General features: G+C 35.4%; 1 protein-coding gene across 8 annotated transcripts in view; it reads left to right on the top strand.

Moving 5' to 3' along the window:
- Positions 1-20,729, top strand: part of dmd (dystrophin) — a 177,924-nt gene that overhangs the window by 77,494 nt on the left and 79,701 nt on the right. For 5 of the 8 annotated variants that reach the window (XR_001858753.2, XM_017717728.2, XM_017717726.2 and 2 more), the window contains exons 37-54: positions 11-181; positions 346-468; positions 967-1,098; positions 3,212-3,361; positions 6,262-6,432; positions 6,580-6,690; positions 7,466-7,611; positions 7,932-8,055; positions 8,223-8,398; positions 8,639-8,786; positions 9,637-9,768; positions 9,879-10,028; positions 11,915-11,995; positions 12,129-12,210; positions 12,298-12,467; positions 14,722-14,839; positions 15,155-15,345; positions 17,844-17,998. Coding sequence is in view for 7 of the 8 variants with exons in the window: in XM_017717728.2 (XP_017573217.1) it covers positions 11-181; positions 346-468; positions 967-1,098; positions 3,212-3,361; positions 6,262-6,432; positions 6,580-6,690; positions 7,466-7,611; positions 7,932-8,055; positions 8,223-8,398; positions 8,639-8,786; positions 9,637-9,768; positions 9,879-10,028; positions 11,915-11,995; positions 12,129-12,210; positions 12,298-12,467; positions 14,722-14,839; positions 15,155-15,345; positions 17,844-17,998 (2,531 nt within the window). In the remaining variant the exon portion in view is untranslated. The remainder of the gene's footprint in view (positions 1-10; positions 182-345; positions 469-966; positions 1,099-3,211; positions 3,362-6,261; positions 6,433-6,579; positions 6,691-7,465; positions 7,612-7,931; positions 8,056-8,222; positions 8,399-8,638; positions 8,787-9,636; positions 9,769-9,878; positions 10,029-11,914; positions 11,996-12,128; positions 12,211-12,297; positions 12,468-14,721; positions 14,840-15,154; positions 15,346-17,843; positions 17,999-20,729) is intronic. The other 3 variants (XM_017717729.2, XM_037543617.1, XM_017717727.2) reach the window with 1 other exon arrangement.

Genomic DNA, 20,729 nt, shown 5'->3' with positions numbered 1-20,729 from the left:
AACTGTTCAGGGTCTGCAAACAGAGCTGGAGGAAATGCGTGTAAAGTTAGAGGCCATCCAGAGCCTGGGTGAAGACCTCATTAAGAACAGAGGGGAACACTGCAAAGCTCAAGTGAAGCCAAAGCTGGAGCAGCTCAGTCATCGCTTTGAGACAGTTGCAGAAAGGATTTTAAATGCACAGGTATTGTTTCAGTCATTAAGCAAATAAGAAGAGATCATAAAATACAAGTCCTCTGTGTAAATTGCAGACGTTTAGACCTTTACACTTGAACTATCACAAAACATGCAAATTATGATTTTGGTTTTGTATACATGTATTAATTTATGTGTTTATGTGTTGTATAGGCCTCCACCCATGAGGTAGAGGAGTACTACAGACAAGCTCAGATGTGGCTACAGCTGCTGGATGAAGAGATAAAACTAGGTGAAAATGTCAAAGAAGATGATTTCCTTGAGGAACCAGTAAGTGTATGTATTATCTCATTATAATAGACAAACAGCAAAATCTAATCTTCCTTTTAAATATATCATACCATGACTAGTTACATTCATGTGCAGTACATTCAACTGCAGTGTGTACAATGATACTCAGTCCAGACAGATCAAAATTTGCCATGGTTAATCATGGTTTTTATCTATCTGGCCTGTTTTTGTCTAGTCAGATCAATTTTGTGTCATTTTATGGTAGGAATTTGCGGCAAGCAAGATGAGTCCATGGAGCAATCTTTCTTTTAAGTCTTAGCTGATCTTGCCTGTCATGTAGCCAGGAATAGCCAAAGGTAGTTTTGGTCAAAGGTGGAGCTGACAAACTGATCAGTAAAGTATTTATACAAACATGCAGTAAGTGTATGATATAAGTTAAATGTCAGCTGCTATGCTTTCCTAAAATTCTTACAAATTCATATAAGCCTTTTTGGAATAAAACTTCATATGCATGCTAATGAATTCTGATGCACGTGCCTGTAGGCTGTTGATGAAGATGCACTGAAGAAGCTGTTCCTGAGAGGAGAGAATCTACTTAAAAGAACTACAGAGCCAGCAAATTCCACTGTTCGTGAAAAGCATAATCTGCTCCACGACAGATACAACACTCTGAAGGTACGGAAATGACAATTCAGAATCTCAGGTGTTACTCCACAGGTTTAAGGCAAGTTATAATTGGCTCTTATGTTAAATACACTTTGTACACAATGCAGTCATAATTGTGCCACTCAAGTGTTTCCAACATGATAAAGCGCATCGTACAAAATATCTGAAACATTAAAAAAAAAGATTTAATTTTTTTTATATGCAAGGTACAATGCAATAATATCATCACATTTGCTAGAAGACATAAATTTGCAAATAAAAAATGTCACAGTCACTTAGAGAATCACTCCAGGATATTTCACTGTATCACGTATGAGCTATATTAAACCTAATCTTGTTTCAATCCTTTGTTTAGTTTTTGCACTCTAATTAGTCCATCATTGTAGAGATGCCATAAACAAACATTATCCACAGCCTGCAGCAGTGAGTTGTACACATAGTCTAGAAATAATGAGTTAGAGCTACACAAAATCATAGCGCATTTCCCACACCATGCAGTGTTATGGAATCCAGTTGTAATTAATTATTATTCACACTTCATGATGTGTGCAGCATCAAACAAACTTTCCCACCTACCAAAACCGTATCCTCAAGGGAAGTCCGTTTGGTAGACAGGAGGAATTCAAATGCTTTTTATGTTGAGCAGGAATGAATGACAACCACTGGAAAATTTAAGCACACTCAATGTAAAAATGCCAAGAAGTTCAGTTTAGGGCTGCATTATCAGATGTAAAGCCAGCTGTCTTTTCTATCTTTAGCCTACATCCTTTCTAAGAATAAATTGGTTAAAAAATTTGTGGCTGCAAAGAAATGAGATCCTTTTGGTATTTGAAGTGATACACACCTAAGCTCCTCCTTGTGGAGAGTTATTGTAGAAAAAATAGGCAGCAACTACTGGAGAACATTGGGTCACTGGCCCCCTCAAAATTAAAGGACAGGAGACAGCGCTGCTCCAGCAAAAATTCAAGAAAAGCCATAGTAGTGAAACTGCTCAATACAGCCTATAAACAGCTGCTGTAGTTAAACTGTGTTTAACTATAGGTATATTAAGCATGTGGGCTTGTAATGTAAACTAGAGAAACTGTGTTGTATTCCACAAACACTTGTTTCACTCTTGGGTTCTTTCACTACCATGTAGGGTTAACAGAGTTATGGTTTTCCTGACAAATCTATCTAGTTTAAAAGTGGAGTGCAGGTGGAAATTATATAATCCAGGGGTACGTTTTTGTTTGGGTTGCTTTCTGAATGTACTCTAGCCACAGAAAAGTTTTAAAAATTCAAAAAAATTTCTTATTAATGTATATTAATCCTAATTTTGAACAGCTGATATCCTAAGGAAAAACAAGTATGTACAATAAGAGAAAATTGTATCTAGCTATCTAAACTTGAAGTAGGGCATGTATGCACTATCACAAAAAAATGCCTACGTGACACTGGCGGCTATTAATTAAAAGACATGTTGGATGTAGTAAGACTATTTAAAAAATGTTTGTGTTTTTTTACACCCTGTTTTGTTTGGATACGTTTGTGCCAGCTTGGCTGCTCGGTAGGCTGCAGTCATTTCCAATGGTCTTCTGTGGCAGGCAAAAACACAGCAAAAGGTTTAACTGGCTTAATTTGTGTTTTAATGTGTCTTAAATAAATAAAGTGTCTTAATGATACTATCCAGTAAGTAAAGATCAGTTGCTCTGTTTTCCCAACATTAGTGCAAATTGATCACTACTTTGTGTTTGTGATTGCCTTATCTCTTGAGCTCTGGAGAGAAGTCATTACTGTATTACTTTTAATAAACACTATGTAATTACAAAAGTGTCTGATAACGAAAATAAATTGTAAATCATTAACATGTATTCATGCATTGTTCCTCTCTTAAGTCTGTCCTTCTCATAAAGTTACAAAACACCTGCAGCTCTTATAGCACCAGTGCTACATGTTCAAAAGGTTTACATACAGCCCCAAAATAATAATTTTGTTCAATGGCTATGAAAAAATTTGAAAAGTTTGAAAAATGAATGACAAAGCCAGATAATAATCAACACCATTATGTTTGACTGACATTTTCCCTGTTTTTTTAGTGACTCTCTCTCTATATATATATATATATTGACTTTGGCACTAACAGAATCTGAGAGCCCTCAGGAGGAAGAAGGCACTTGCTTTTGCCCCACAGTGGTATCAGTTCCACAAGAAGTCAGATGACATGCTGCAATTTCTTGACAACATTGAGAAGATGGTGGAAGAACTCCCTGATCCTGAAGAACCAACTGTGAAGGTAACTGTCTAAGACCCTGAAACTCAGGTATTAACAATAATTATATAATGTTATATAAGTCAGTTAATTGAGTGTATTAACTACCATATACATAGAATTGTTGCTTTCTGATGGGACAGCTAACAATGCACATTTATAGTTTCTACATTACTGGCCACTATTTAACAAGATGTTTTCTCAGTGAGGTTGCATTTGTATGAAATGTAAAGAGCCTGATTTAACAAACCCAAAAATCTTTGGATTTTTTGTCTGTCACAAACTAAACATTTACACATATTCTGGTTGTAGTTTTAAACTAGTTAAATGGATCATCACCAAATATGAATGTATTGAATATATTGCAAGCATCTGAATATATTGCAAACATCTTTATTAATTAATAATACTGACCAGTTCTTAAAAAAAAAAGAAATTTTTGGTAAAATTGGATTTACAGTTTATCTTCTGAGTAGATGGTAAGATTAATTAATCTAACCTTTAAGGATTACTGAATAGTTTCTAGCAGAAATACATTTTTCCTCCTACTTAATAAAATGAACTCTGCATTGAAAAACTGTCACGACTGGCCCGTCCCATGTGCGTTTGTTTGGGTCTAGTCCACGTGCTCTTTGTTTTGGTTTCCTAGTCCAGCCCCTTGTTTGTGTTATATTTTTTAAACTGACATTTATAATTCTATTACTTTCACCCAATTTCCTTATGGCCATTGTGTGCAAAAATGGCATTACTTATGTAGCATAGTTGATATGAATCTATTTTAGCACATTGTTGATCATTTCTGTACTGTCTGTGTTTGGAGGGCTACTAATCTTAGCGGAGCTGTGTAACATGTGTAAAATGCATTACTTGAGAATACCAGTTACCTATTTTTTTTCTTAAACTTCAACATACCATTTTCTATTTTTTGACTATTCCTTTTTTTGCATGGTAAGCATGTGAAGGCATAGGATATTTGATATAATTGTAATTAGCCTTGGTAAAAGGAGTAGAACCAGTCCACCAACCTCAAAAAACTAATGTATAATATCAACCATATTTTTGACTCAGCTAATCCACTGAAATCTTCACTAACTGTCAATTCTAAAACATTTCTGGAATGGAGAGACATTCAACCCAATTTTAAATGAAATTACTACAGTGGAAAAATGCACATACAGTGTCCTCCACAAATTTTGGCACTTCTGGTTAGATCTGAGCAGAACAGGCTGTAAAAACATTCTTCATTGATGAACCATTTGATCTTTCATTCAAAATATTAAGAAAAATCTGACCTTTCTAATTTGATGTACAGTGATTAAGAAACGCCAAATCTTTTCAGGCAATAAATGTTTTTTTTTGTTTTTTCAATGTGTGTGTGCGACAGTTGTTAACACCCCTTTATTTAATACTTTGTGTAGAGCATATGGCAAGTGATCAGAGACCATACCATACCTCCACACAGTTCTTTCTAGATCCTTCAGATTTCAAGATCCAAGATCTCCTTAGACTGTTTCTCCGTGGGGTTAGGGTCAGGGGGCTGGGATGGCCATGGCAAAACCTGATTTCTGTGGTCAGTATATAGTTTTTGTGTTGGTTTTTAAGGAATGCTTTGGGTCACTATCCTGCTGGAAGATCCAAACTATGACTCAGTGTAAGCTTCCTGGCTCAGTCAAGTTTTGATTTTTCTTTCTGCTGGTTCTTGATGGAGTCTATTATACCATGCATCTGGATTAATTGTCCAGGGCCTTTGGAAGAAAAACAGCCCCACTGTATCACAGATCCACCACCATGCTTCACATTGGGTATGAGCTACTTTTCTGCATAGCTATCTTTGTGTCCATGCTAAACCGTCTGGTTTGTAGCAAATAACTATTCTATTCTGGTCTCATCTGACCAGAGAACACAATACTAATAAAAGTCCCAGTAATTTTTGTTAAACTGTAGGTGCTTGAGTTTGCTGGTCATTGATTGCCTAAGCTTTCTTCCGACAATCCTCCAAACATCTTGTGGTCATATAGGTGGTCTTGATTATGGTTTGGGAGACGTTCTGTCCAGAAGACCTAGCCAATTTCTGTGATTCCCTGTCTGTGATCCTTATAGATTCTTTCTCCACACGAACCATCCTCCTCACTGTGTGTGGGATGAGTACAGACATGTTCACTTCACAACTTTAGTTGTTTTAAACTTATTAATTATTCATAGTGGAAATGGCCATTTTCAACTGTTTAGCTGTTTTTGTGTAGCCATTTTCTGATTTGTGCAGCCTAAGAACCTCTGTGGTACTTCATTACTGTATTCACTGGACTTTCTCATAATGATGGATGGGAATTTGGCCTGTGTTTCATCTCATATTCCCTAGTGAATCCAGTAGTCATGGCTGACCACTTAAGTGTTTGTAATAAATCAGGTGAACTTTAAAACATAAACTTTGAATAGAAATATACTTCAGTTAGATTCAGTTAGAAGACTCTTAAGAATTTTTAGGGGTGCCAACAATTGTGGTACACATAGATTTTAAATAAATATTTATTTCATGATCTGAATTAGGATTTTTCTTTCAATAATTATACCTTAAATAAAGATAGTAATTTTGCTAATATTTTGTTTTGTTTTTTTATAAGTAATTAAAATATTTTTTACAGCTAATTTTGCTCATGATTACCATGGTTGCCAATATTTGTGGAGGGCACTGTCAGTAACTGAGTAGTAACTGACATTACTTTTTCATAGTGCTGTGTGGTGGGAAGCACAATAACTGCATTGATTACATTTCAAGGTGAATTATATTCAGTTCTGACATGAATTTAGTATTTTTACTCAATTTTTTATGTGTTGTTTTTCAGTTTAGATGTGAAAACATTGTGAGATTTTGCACAAAAACTACAGTGCATTCACTCAACAAGACAATGTTTTTTGTCTTCTAGGAGATAGGCACTAAGATTAACCAGCAGCGTCCAGAACTTAAAGATGTTCAACAACTTGGCAAAGTACTCTCAGAGGCCGGCATGGTCAAGATTGTGGAACCACGCCTTATTCCTATCAATAAACGGTGGGACCAGCTGGACAATAAGTTTGCTCAAATGCATCACATGAGTGTACGTATGGCAAAAGAGAAGTCAAGTGATGTATCGAATCTAGTGGATGCAGAATAATTTTGAAGCTAGTATTTACTGTTGTGGTAAAGATGATGCCCAGGTTGACTGTGATTTGTGATAATGAATGAATTTTGTTTCACCATAAAGGAAGTGCAGGCTCTGCTTCGTTCCATTGCTGAAAATGAAGAGCGGCTGAACTCGCCTGTTAGCTGGTCTGCTGCAAAGGAAAATTTACACCAACAAGAAAATTCCCTTAAGGTGAAGCTAACAAATTGCATGTTGAGACTGAATTCACTTAACCAGACTTTATGAACTATGGTGATCTCCATTTAACTAATTATGTCTCTTAACATCGATTAGCTGCACCAGTGAGGATTTAGAAGAGTCATATTAAAGGGTGTGAACACTTATGCAATCAGTCTGCTTTTTATCAGTCTATAAGAAAAAAAAGTCCATTATTCTATGATAATAAATCATGAAAACTTCTTAGGGTGAATACTTTTTATAGGCACTTTATAAAATTTCTTTTGCAGTTTTGAATTTACCAAATTCTTCAGTTTCACAGTGACTTTCACAATGATCACCTAGATATTTACTTTTGCTAGTCTTGGTCAGACTCCTTTCACTATTCTAGCTACAGAAACTCAAACATAATTGCCCATCTGTCACCATCATGATGTAATGCATTACTCATTGGGAAGACATACTCAGTTTTTTGTGTTTTAGATATGAAATCAATTAATACTCACATTCAGATTTTAGAGAGGACATCCCTGCAGATCACTGGACTAAAAAAAGAGTCACTTGTAGTTTGTCTCCTTTGTACACTGATGTCCTTGCACTGTGAAAAATGTCACCAGTGTTTGTGTTTTTTGTACTTCATATCTATGTGAAGCATATAAGGTATTACATTTAAACTAATATTCAAAGATATCAATTGATATTAAAATCTTCATTTTGCACGTTTAAAAAATACACAGGGATTAAAGGGATAATCCAAAGTAGAAAATAATTTTTGCTTTTTATTACTTAGGAAGTGAAGCAAAATTTGGACATACTTGAGACTCCAGTGGTAGAAGCTTTGGATTGGAACAAAGTCCACCTTCATGAAAATCTATTAATTCATCTCCTCAACACTAATTGGGAAAATCTAAAGAGGCTCTATCAGGACAGGCTAGCGTAAGTATGAGTGTTGGAACTTCCAAGTGCTCCATTTTAATTGTGCTCCTGGTTCCATGTTAATATGGGTATTAATAAATTGATTGAATGGATCTTAAAATGGTGTTAGCTTCTTAAAACCCTGTATTGAAATGGGCAGTGGGACTGAGTTTACTAAAAGACAACACAGCAAGTTGATGTTGTTTTCTTCATCTGCTGTTATTGTTTGAAAGTGTCTAATGTTTCTCTAAGAGCCATTGACAAAATAACAATTGCCATATATATATACTTCACGTTTTGTAGCCTCTCTCAAATTGTCTCAAATTTTTCTTTCTCCCCAGATATGTCAACAAATGCAGAAAATACAGTGATGAGCTAAAAGATCTCCAAGGCTGGCTGACTGCTGCAGAGAAAACATTAGTGCTGTATGAGGAAGACCCAAACTTGAATAGAAGCCACCTCAAGGTATCTATAAATTATAGAATATTGAAATTCACTGATTTTATTATACCTTTCTCAGTTGAATCAAGCAAACAACAAGACATATCAGTTATACATATAGACATTATGTTCAGTATTTCTCATTAGTTTCATTACTTTAATCTGCATATTTGGGGAAAAAATGCTCACAGGATCTGCAGGACGTTTTGGAGAAGCAAGAGGCAGCAGTGAAAGCTCTAAATGTTATGGGCGAAGATCTGGCCATGCAGTGCAGAAAAGAGGATGGAGATCACATTAAACAGCAGCTGGCTTCCATCAATACACGCTGGGCCAAACTGTTCAGTGAGCTGACTGAAATAAAGAGACGGTAAAAGCTAGTTTGTGAGAAATTATAGTTCAGGTTGATGTAGCAAATAGCTCCTGAGTGCATCCATTCAAATTTATCAGGAGGTCAGAAGTATAAATGTTTATTAAATGTTACACAGAGCCTTCAAAATCAAACTGGCTCTACTAGTTCAAACTTTTTTGTTTGTTCTGACTACTGGTACAAATTTTTCATACACACGTCACCCATTACTCTCTCTGCACCATTTTTAAAATTTCATAGATCTGCAGGGGAAAAGATCGTACTTACTGAGCTTCATGAAGACATTGGGGAGTTTCAGTCTTGGCTGGATAAAGCAGAGGGTGTGGCTGCTATACAAGTGCAACCAGGCAATAAAGAGCAGCTCTGCACAGCATTAGAAAAAGTGGAGGTATTGCTTTATTTGATGTATTGCTTTTTTTTTTATGTTTACACATATTCAGAGTTTACACGCAGAGAAAATTTAATCATGTGTAAAACAAAGTTATGTACATCTGTTAGACACATTACATATAAAATTGCATGCATACATTTAAAATCATTTTGTCAGATTCAGATTTCATTTTTGGGGTACTGGTCAGCAAATTAGAATCTTTATAGGCATTTTTATAGGCACTCTTTATTTTAAAACCTTGCTATGTGACCTAAATTAACCCATTTGCACCTTTCCAGCAACACTATCACCTTTCCAGTTCTTTCTGTTTGCCAAACTTGAAAAATACATTAAAATGTTTTCTCTTTCAATGAACAAAAATAGCATTTAAAATTTTAAACAGAAAATGTCTTGCCTATTGATATAAGATTAATTAATTAAAATGCAGCATCAAAAGTAATAGGGGACTGGCTATTTTGCACAATGAGTCACGTGTAATTATGCTCTGATATTTTGTTATCGGTTTAGCAGTAGCATTCAAATGTGGCATTCAAATGACTGCACATACCTGCCACACATTATTTGCATCATTAAATTGCAAAGACCTATTGGTGAAAATCTAAATAATAAATTGGACAATTGCCAATCATGTAGTTGGAGCAAAAATCATTTGATTCCAGTTTTGAACAATTCTACATTGTCAAGATTAAAAACACAGTAAAGCCTCAAAGCTTATTTCCACCGGTAGTTATTTTTTTAAAGTCAGGCAAAATGTGAATGAAATTAGACAAACATTATTAATGTGTTTTTTCTGTGTGTGTGTGTGTGTGTGTGTGTGTGTATGTGTGTGTGTGTGAAACACCTTCAGGCTCAGGTAGCAGAATTGCCAAGCAGAAAGCAAGCTTTACACAAAATTAACATCAAAGGTTCATCCCTCCATGCTGATAAAGTCAAACCATTGGAGAATAATATAAAGATTATTAACATGCGATGGGCCAAGGTAATTTATACAGCCTTATATTTAATTTACAGTTTGTACTCCTCCTGTAATATTGCAGGATTTTTTTTTCTGTTACTAATATTTCTCTTTCCTCCTGCTGCACTTTGAAGGTGTCTTCTGATCTTTCTGAGAAGCAGCGACAGATTGAAGATCTCCTGAGAAATTTGAGTCTGTACCAGGAGCAGCTTTCCAAGCTCTCCAACTGGGCTTCCACAACTAGGAGTCAACTGGAGCAGTCATCTGGAGACATTAACCATAAGGTATTCTGCGGTATTTTTTATGTATGATTAGGGCCAGTAGGATCACAAATCCACTTTAAAGACATGCGTGTACTTTCTTGAAACTCAAAAGCTTGGAATCACCATTTAGTATGTTCAATCACCATTTAGAAGTATGAAATAAGTGTTTTTAATGATGTAAAGCAAATACGTTAAACATGTTGTTGAACTGTACAACCCAGTTTCCAAAAAAGTGTGGACACTGTGCAAAATGTAAAAAAATACAGAATGCAACAATGTGCAAATCTTTAAACCCTATATTTAATGAAAATAGTATAAAGACAACACAACACATCAAATGTTGAAACATTATATTGTTTTTGAAAAATATATTCCCATTTTAAATTTGTTGCCAGCAACATGTTTGGGAACCATATCGGGAACCAAGGCCAACTGCTGTAGTGTTGAAAGTTAAATATTTTGGGGTCTCCTTTGTCATATTTTGTTTCAAATTGTTTCAAAAATGTTTTAATGGGTGACAGGTCTGGAATGCAAGCAGGCCAGCTTAGCACCCATACTTTTTTACTACAGGGCTTTGCTCTAAACCTGCATATATCATTTAGTATTAATGATGCCTTCTAGGGCTGCAGCAAATGACTAATTTCATAGCTGAACACTAACAATTGCTGAAACAAATAATTGATTATTCGGATTATGAATCACTACATTACCAACTTTTATGTAGCTTTTAGCTTTTAAATTTAGCTTGAGGTTGTTTTATGCATTTGCTAACAAACAATGAAGACCATTCAAGAATTCACTGTTTTAATGAACTTTCTTCTTAATACAAAAGATTTTAAAAAATGATAGAATTTCAAATTTTGATTTGTCGAACCTCAGGACACTTTTCCACTTCACCTCAGTCCATCATAAATGAGCTTTGGCTTCTGGCTTTTGGCTTTTGGTTCTTCTTTGTATGATGGAGCTTAACAGTTTAAAATTCAGCAATGAACTTCTGAAAAAAGTGGTTTTCAGAAGTGTTCATCAGCCTCAACAGCCTCAACAGAATTGTCTGTTTTTAGTGCAGTGACACTTAAGGGGTCTAAAGATCACAGCCAGCCAGTTTTGTTTTTCGGTCATGTCTCTTGTATACAGAGCTTTTTCTGGATTAATTTAATAATATTATCCACTGTAGATGATGGAATCCCCAAGTTCTTTGCTATTTTATGTTGAGAAACTTTAATATTAAATTGTTGCACTATTTGCATGTTTAGTCCTTCACTAAGTTGTAAACCCCCCATCTTTACTTCTGAAAGACGTTTGATATGTTTTCTTTATAATACTTTCAAATAAACATATGGTGTAAACAATTTGCACATCATTGCATTTGGTTTTCATTTACATTTTGCACAGTGTCCCATCTTTTTTAGAAAACAGAGTTGCACAAATTCATTCAAACATGATGCTAATACTAGTACTAGTAAATTCAAACATGATGCTAGTACTCTCTAGCTTTGTAGGTTTCAGCTTATTTGTTGTAAAAAAATGAAAACATTTTAGATGTGTCCAGAAGTGTGTAGATAAGAAATCTTGTCCGTCTACAATGAACTAACATGAATGCAATGCATGCATACCTGCTCTCAGCTGTTTATAAGCCAAAAAGAGGAGTGAACAGTAGTCTACTCTAGCTCTACTTTGAGAAGGTGCCTAAACCAAAATATATACAATTGCAAATATATGCAAATGAAAGTGTTTTGTAATTGTGAATTAAGACAAGTGAGTTTTAAACAGTACTGTTAATTTTAATCAACTATCAATTATGTACAGACGTTTATTCTCATGTATATTATTTTCTTGGATGTGCTTTTCATAGTGCATTGATATCTGCATAGATTTTGCATTTATTTTATATTTTTCTGTTAATGTAGATTGATGATGATATCCAATCCAAGAAGTCAGACGTAGAAACAGTTTTGGCTACAGAGAGGCCGCCATGCCAACCTGAAAGGGTTTGTTATCGAAAGTGATATCACATTTCTAAATATATTTTCAGGACCAAATTTTGAAACTACACTCTATGCACCATATGTACTATAAAGGTAACAAAAGAATGTATTCACATGATATCTACCCCTTTTTCAGGGCCAGTTTGATAGTCTTAATGCAGATTGGATGGCCATTCAAGTACTGCTGAAAGAGTGGAGAGACAAATGCCAGGTTTCAGGTAAAGTTTCAGAAATATAATTTAAAACCAACTATCATAATATTCAGATTGTCACACAACATTTTAACTTAATGTTCTGTTCTGCAGTTGAAAGTTTGACAGGCAGTGTCACAGGAGATGCCACCACAATGGATAAATTCAATAAATCATGGTCTGATCTCAACAACTGGCTGTCTCTGCTTGATAACATGGTCCTGACACAGAGAGTGACAGTAGGAGATCTTGCTGATATCAGTGGCATGACCATAAAACTCAAGGTCAGTAGCTACTTTAGAAGTTATTAGCATGGAAATCATGATGGAAGACAATATATAATTTATCATTTTTGGGGGCAGTCGTGGTTTGGAGGTTAGGGATCTGGCCCTGTGAAGGTTGCCGGTTCGATCCCCAGGGCTGACAGTCCATGACTGAGGTGTTCTTGAGCAAGACACCTAACCCCCAACTGTTCCCCGGGCGCCGTGGATAGGGCTGCCCACCGCTCCGGGCAAGTGTGCTCACTGCCCCTAGTGTGTGTGTTCACTATTGTGTATGTGGTGTTTCACTTCACGGATGGGTTAAATGCAGAGGTGGAATTTCCCCGGTTGTGGGATCAAAAGAGTATCACTTAAATCCTGTTCCACCATGATCTAACATTTGTAAGAAGGATAGTCAGGAGTTGTAGTTTTGTCCATATTCCTCCCCCGCTTGCCTTTCTTCTTTCTCTGCAGGTGCATGTAGTCTCTCCGCTGAAAATTGTGACTTGCCCTCCACTTGTTCCCCCATGTCAGCCATGGCTATGAACTACCATGAGAAAGTGTCACTTAAAATTCAAGTGAAATCAGTTTCTTTTGCAATCCCTTTAAAGCTCTTGCTACATTATGTTGTTGCTGTATTTTAACTTCCTTGTAACACTTAATCAGCAAACAATCACAGTACACTGTACACGCTACACTCTGACCATTGCAGTTCACCAACAGAGCAGTGCCCCTATTTTTGTTTAGTCTGACCAGAGACATATTTCCAAAACAGTTCTGATTTGTCACAATTTTATATGCACATCTGTAGCTTTTCTATTTGAGTGTTCTTTAATAAATGTTGTCTCTGAGAATTTTAAGAAGCTGCTTCACCTTCACTATGAAATCTTTCCAGCCAATGGCAATGCCTTTTATAAAGACACCAAGTGCAATTTGAAAGACAAAAATTTTTATTTTTGCAACATTTATATGTTGAACTTGACTGCAGTAAATTTTTGTCAAAGAACAAAGGTGTGACTGATTTGAAATATACAGGAACACACAGTAAAATCTATCAGCACAAATGTAAAATAAACTTTTCTTTATTCTCCTTTTTCTGTATTCCTCCAATTAACCAGAGAGCAATCATATGCTTTATAAAGTCTCTGAATAAATTTAGGAACTATTTTAGCTATTCAGTATTTATTATATTCTTTTGTGTTTTTTTTATTTCATCTGTGTTCCTGTCATTTAACTAATTAGCACAATGTTTTTCTTTATACCAAAAGTTCTTATAAGTTTGGCCTTCAAGTACATTTGTTGACAGCTGTTGCATCTTGATAGTTTCTCATCTATTTAAAGTGCCATAATCTAAACTTTTCTTAATTACAATCTAGATGAAGACTTGTTGAAAATTAAATAATGTTATATTAAAATAATATTTTAATGTTAAAATAATAATTTTCAAATAGTCATTTTGGAGCCTAAAGGATGCCTACCAAGAGCTTAGAAATGTGTCTTAAAAATGTAAATGTGTGTAATAATATAAGGGATCAGGCTTTTCTGTTTATGAACAAGTTAGAATTGTATTTCAATGTATAGTATGGTGTTTATTTTCATTGTGATAATATCAGAATTACTTATTTTAAAAGTAAAGTAGTTTTTTTTATTCTCCTGTAAGGTTAAGATTATTATTTTGGAGATATGAGATTTTGGTCAAACAGCAACAATATATATGAAGCCATTTCAAATAATATGGAAAATTATGTTTAATATGACCATGGACATTAGATCACAAGGTGAAAAAAGATTCATTTTAATTTAAGATTGATTTTAATACACAAATAGTTCGAAGAAACAGTAATATAAGTGTTATGCAGTTTACCTTATTTGTGCCAGAAATAAACTAAGTTACAGTTACAAAAAACATGGGCTAGAAAAAAACCTAGACTTCAAAAACGTATAATTATTATTAAAATTAAATAAATAAAACTGTTTTTCTCTCTCAAGTGTTACTAAAGATGACAAAGAAGATGACTTAAATCTGACCAGTCTTTTACTTCTTCTTCCACAAAAACACAAAACCTTAATTAGTTTGCCATATTGTAGCATGATTAAAGATTGTGTAAGATGCTAAAGGACTTAGGTAACAACATAATGCCTAAGAAGCTTGTACGATCCATAGGCTCAAAGATTCCTATTTGTTGCATGCTAAATTGTATAAATCATATTGTGATTGAACCTACTGTATTTTAAGTTACGTTCTCTATGAATTATAATGTCACATTTTTTATTGCAGTCATCACTGCAAGATATGGAGCAGAGATGTCCCCAACTGAATAAACAAATCACTGCAGCCCAGAACCTCAAGAACAAAACCAACAATCCTCAGACCCGTGCTACAATTACAGATCAAAGTAAATCCATTATATCATTGTATCTTTTAAATGGCTTCATTACCATGAACCAGCTCTGTTTTTACAGCTTATCATGCATCTGTTCATGTTGTTTTATGTGCTTCTCTCTTTGGAATGAAATACTTCAGTTACTTTCATAGCAGCTGTATAATACACATGTGCAAGTAGCTTCTCTTAACACATATAACCAGTTTTAAGCTTTTGATACATTTTTAAACCATTGGTAGCAAAATATTTGGATAGATGGATTGGATGGGTTATATGTCTATGTCCTTGGCTCCACTACATTATAATTGTGTTGTTTTTTTCCTTAAGTTGACAAATTACAAGCACACTGGGAAGACTCACACACGAAGCTGCTGGATAGGGTGCTTCAACTTCAAAACATGCATCAAGACTCCAGTGATTGGCTGGAAGCACGAAAAAGGGTAGAACCTCTCATAAAGCAAGCCAATGAAAAACTAGAAGTCTGGAAGGGAACGTCCCAAAGTGCTGATGATTTAAAGGTAAAAATATGGATAAGGAGCTGTTCTCTGTTTTGTTAGAAATATTTAAATGTTAGAGAACTGCTGGTGAGAATTATATGTGTGCGTGTGTGTGTGTGTGTGTGTGTGTGTGTGTGTGTGTGTGTGGGTAGGGAGGGGATATCTTTTTTGGTAAGGCTGTTAAGTTTATACTTAACTATACTATAAACTATATAACTATATAATCTTAACTACAGTGGTGTGAAAAAGTGTTTGCCCCCTTCCTCATTTCCTGTTTTTTTGCATGTTTGTCACACTTAAGTGTTTCGGAACATCAAACCAATTTAAACAATAGTCAAGGACAACACAAGTAAACACAAAATGCAATTTGTAAATGAAGGTGTTTATTATTAAAGGAGAAAAAAAATCCAAACCATCATGGCCCTGTGTGAAAAAGTGATTGCCCCCCTCGTTAAAACATACTATAACTGTGGTTTTTAACACCTGAGTTCAATTTCTCTAGCCACACCCAGGCCTGATTATTGCCACACCTGTTCTCAATCAAGACATCACTTAAATAGGAGCTGCCTGACACAGTAAAGTCCACCAAAAGATCCTTAAAAGCTACACATCATGCCGAGATCCAAAGAAATTCAGGAACAATTGAGAAAGAAAGTAATTGAGATCTATCAGTCTGGAAAGGGTTATAAAGCCATTTCCAAAGCTTTGGGAATCCAGCGAACCACAGTGAGAGCCATTATCCACAAATGGCGAAGACATGGAACAGTGGTGAACCTTCCCAGGAGTGGCCGGCCGCCCAAAATTACCCCAAGAGCGCAGCAACGACTCATCCAAGAGGTCACAAAAGACCCCACAACAACGTCCAAAGAACTGCAGGCCTCACTTGCCTCAGTTAAGGTCAGCGTTCATGCCTCCACCATCAGAAAAAGACTGGGCAAAAATGGCCTGCATGGCAGAGTTCCAAGAAGAAAACCACTGCTGAGCAAAAAGAACATTAAAGCTCATCTCAATTTTTCCAAAACACATCTTGATGATCCCCAACACTTTTGGGAAAACATGATGTGGACCGATGAGACAAAAGTGGAACTCTTTGGAAGGTGTGTGTCCCATTACATCTGGTGTAAAAGGAACACTGCATTTCAGAAAAAGAACATTATACCAACAGTAAAATATGGTGGTGGTAGTGTGATGGTCTGGGGCTGTTTTGCTGCATCAGGACCTGGAAGACTTGCTGTGATAAATGGAACTGTGAATTCTGCTGTCTACCAAAAGATCCTGAAGGAGAATGTCCGACCATCTGTTCGTGAACTCAAGCTAAAACGAACTTGGGTTCTGCAGCAGGACAATGATCCTAAACACACCAGCAAGTCCACCACTGAATGGCTGAAGAAAAACAAAATTAAGACTTTGGAGTGGCCTAGCCAGAGTCCTGACCTGAATCCTATTGAGATGTTGTGGTATGACCTTAAAAAGGCCGTTCATGCTCGAAAACCCTCTAATGTAACTGAATTAGAACAATTCTGCAAAGATGAGTGGGCCAAAATTCCTCCAGAACGCTGTAAAAGACTAATCAGTTAATAGGTTTAGGGGGCAATCACTTTTTCACACAGGGCCATGATGGTTTGGATTTTTTTCTCCTTTAATAATAAACACCTTCATTTACAAATTGCTTTGTGTTTACTTGTGTTGTCCTTGACTATTGTTTAAATTGGTTTGATGTTCCAAAAAACTTAAGTGTGACAAACATGCAAAAAAAAACAGGAAATGAGGAAGGGGGCAAACACTTTTTCACACCACTGTATATAATCTTAAACTATAAGATTATACTTGTCATTTTTTTCACAAACAGGCAAAAAAATCACACCAAAATTTATAAAACAAATGCCTTTAAACATTAGTTTTAAACATTACTATTTGTTAATTAGCATAACACTGCTGAAAATATAAATTTTGTACATAGGCATAGAAACTGCATAGAACAATGCTAAAACACCCATGATGCTGAAATTGTATATAACATTCCACAACTGTCCTAATGGGTGATTTAAAAAAGTTAGCTACACTGAGTTCCCTCAGTTACAACTATGCATTTTTTTCTTCAATGACACTGATGGAGTACATTCTGAAATGTGTATAATTTACGAAGCAGAAGGTAAACTGTTTTATTCATCTTCATGAGCAAGCAAGTCAACCTTAAAAACATATATATTTTTGTTCTCCTTAAATGTACATTATAGGTTTGATTTAGTTTGTGTTTTTGATTTGTATTACAGTTAGTTAGCACATTTTTCATCACTGGTTTTGTTTTAGTAGCAGTTTTATTTGACTATAATAACCCTGATTGTAACTCAACACTAAATAGGTTTTTGAGCATTTTAGGCTTGTGCTTAAAAACACATAAAATTGTATTACATTGTGTTGATCTTGAATATTACAGGGTTATTAAAACATCAGAAGACCACTATTAGTAACTGCACCACTTTAGATTGTCATTTGATGATAATTTATGGAATTTGCAGAAACTTGCCAAGAATATACAGCAGTGGCAAGCTCAAATGGATGTGACCAATGAGCTGGCAAACAAACTGTTGACCCATTATGCAGTTGATGACACTAGCAAGATTAAACAGATGACTGAGAGCATGAATGTTGCTTGGGCCAACATCAAAAAACGGTGAGTTAATTGTCTAAAAATGTATATTATTAATTATAATGTAGATTTTCTTCTCTGTTTTCATTTCTCTAGTTTGTATTGCAGGTAAAAGACAATCATTATTGTTTAATTACAATCCTTAATGCACAAAATGTGATGTCTATAAGTAAAGAAACATAAAATCAATAAATAAATAAAATGTGTCTAAAAATAGAAAATGGTAGAGAACGTGAATTTGTTTTGGATTCCTACTTTGTTTTAACAAAGCTTTAACCATATTACAGTGAGCACAAGTAACTGGATATTCTTGCAAGAATTTTGACAAAGATGAAAATTGTCATGTTAATCAAAATACATCAGCACATTAATACATCACATACATAAAATTACACTTTTATGGATATTTCAGTTCTTTAGAATCTTTCTAATAATGTCTTTTGTGGATTACAAGAAAACTGACACGAAACAAAAGTTGAACAGATGTGCAGTGCACCTGCTTCCCCTATAACAATAAAGATCAGTCAGGCATATCCCTTTTCTGCTTGTTTTGCCTTGCCAACATTCCAGGAGATGCCTTTTTGCATCTTTTGGTTTTAAAAACTCTTAGTCTGAGTTTCTTTTACACCGCAATGAAGAACATGCCTCCAAGCCACACCTCCTGACACAAAGTGCCCTCCTAGAGAAAGAAATTAATGTGTTTTTTTTTTGTTTGTTTGGTTGTTTGGTTGGTTTTTTTGGTTTATTTATTAGATGCTGTTATGAGCTTTAGCATAATTATATAACCAGTCGGTGGATAGTGAATAGCACAGCAGGTTGACTGTCATGTCATCTATAGTACAGAACCCTATCCTTGATATTGTAGCTCTAATTGTAAAATGTACTAAGACAGTTTTCCTCAAATTCAAAAAACTCAAATTTCCTCAAATTGTACAGCTGTATGATGGAGCAAAATCAGGGGCAGATGGGCGCAACCAAACATATTTTGGTTTTAGTTGAGGTTTAAAACTTTTCCCAACTAAAGGCATAAAAAATATATCAGTATGATTACTAAAATAAGGCTGCAAACAGTGGCAAATTTAGTTTTAAGCACAAAGTTCACTGATACAATAAAATGCTACGAAGAAATTCAAATGTATTTTATTTACATAAGTTCATAATTCTGATTAAAGAGTTTGTGAATGAGAATTTATGTTGTTACAAGAAAATTAAATCAGAAACAAATTAACAGCACAAAGCAAAAGTGAAAATGCAAAGTGAAAGACAAACAAAAGGGGTATAGGTGAACAGGATAACGTGCTGGAGCCATGGTGAACAAGACTGGGGCAGATAGAGAGGTAAAGCCTGGTTGGGGAAAACTGACGTAGATGAATAGATGTAAAAATGTCAGAGAAATGTGGCAAGAAGAAAAGCAGACCTTGACATAAATAAACTAAAGCCTTCGCTCAATGACAGCAGTAAATAGACAGAAGTGACAACAACAAGAAAACAACAGTTCTTTAAAAAAAAAAAAAAGCACCGAACAACAGCCAGCCGACCCCACATACTTGTTTTTATCTAACACTGCAATCCAGAGTGGGTTTTTAAAAAACAATTTTCCTGGCCTTACCTACCAAGATATTTAGAGCCAGATTCATAAAACCTAGCAGTTACTCAGCTACACCATGTGAAATGAACAACACAAAGATAAAGTCTAATTCCTAAAGTCATCATGGAAGTGATTAGTGTCCTTACTGCTGCATACATTTTACAGAAGTCCGTCAAAATCAACATGTTAATGAGCTAATGTAGGTTGATGCCCGATGCTTAGCATTTGTTTGGGTGTCAAATTGGACATGCTACTTCACAGAAAACCAAAAATCAAAGCTGTAGAGTAAAAAAAGTAGAATTACAGTTTCACAAAATTGAAGTAACAATCAAAACAAAGATACAACTGCGGAACCAAAGAACTCGGTGAAAAGCAGTGTCAAGACCAAGGGAAAAAAAGCATCAGTATTTATTTAAGTGACCCTTATGAGTCCCACAATTAGAGAAATTTCATTTATCTTATCCATGAAGTGCATCACCACAAACACACTAATGAGCACACACACTAGGGGGCAGTGAGAACACTTGCTCGGAGCAGTGGGCAGCCCTATCCTTAGTGCCCAGGGAGCAGTTGAGGGTGCCTTGCTCAGGGACACCTCAATCACATGCTGTTGGTTCTGGGGATCGAACCGGCGACCTTCTGGTCACAGGGCCGGTTCCCTAACCTTCAGCCCACGACTGCCCCAGCGTGTGGCAAAAAGGCTGCATAATCATGCTGAGTTGGTAACCTCTTTTAAATTGTGACAGAGCAGACAAATCTTGTCTCTCCATCGATATATGTTTTATTTTTTTTGTTTGGTTTTTTCTGTTCCTTTTTTATCCTTTTGGCTGAGCTATAATTGAAGCCATTGGAAAAAATACAATATTGAATTCTGTATTATTGCTCTCTGAAATCTTTCTCAAACAAGGTAGCTTCCTTCTCATATACTCCTACAACTGCAGTTACAATGCTTGCAGGGGTGCTCAATACAAACACATCAAAACCTGCTTTTTAGACATAACCTCAGTTCTCAAAAAGTTGAGATGCTGTATAAAATTTAAATAAATGTAAATAAAAACAAAATGCAATGATTTGCAAATCTCATAGGCCCATAATTTGTGTAATGCAGTAGAACATAGAACACATGTCAGATATTTTACCATTTCAAGAAAAATATTAATTAGTTTA

This window comes from Pygocentrus nattereri, chromosome 12, assembly GCF_015220715.1.
Source record: "Pygocentrus nattereri isolate fPygNat1 chromosome 12, fPygNat1.pri, whole genome shotgun sequence".
In the NCBI taxonomy this organism is placed as follows: Eukaryota; Metazoa; Chordata; class Actinopteri; order Characiformes; family Serrasalmidae; genus Pygocentrus; species Pygocentrus nattereri.
Note: the sequence above shows the minus strand (reverse complement) of the source record. Positions and strands in the feature narration are given on the sequence as shown.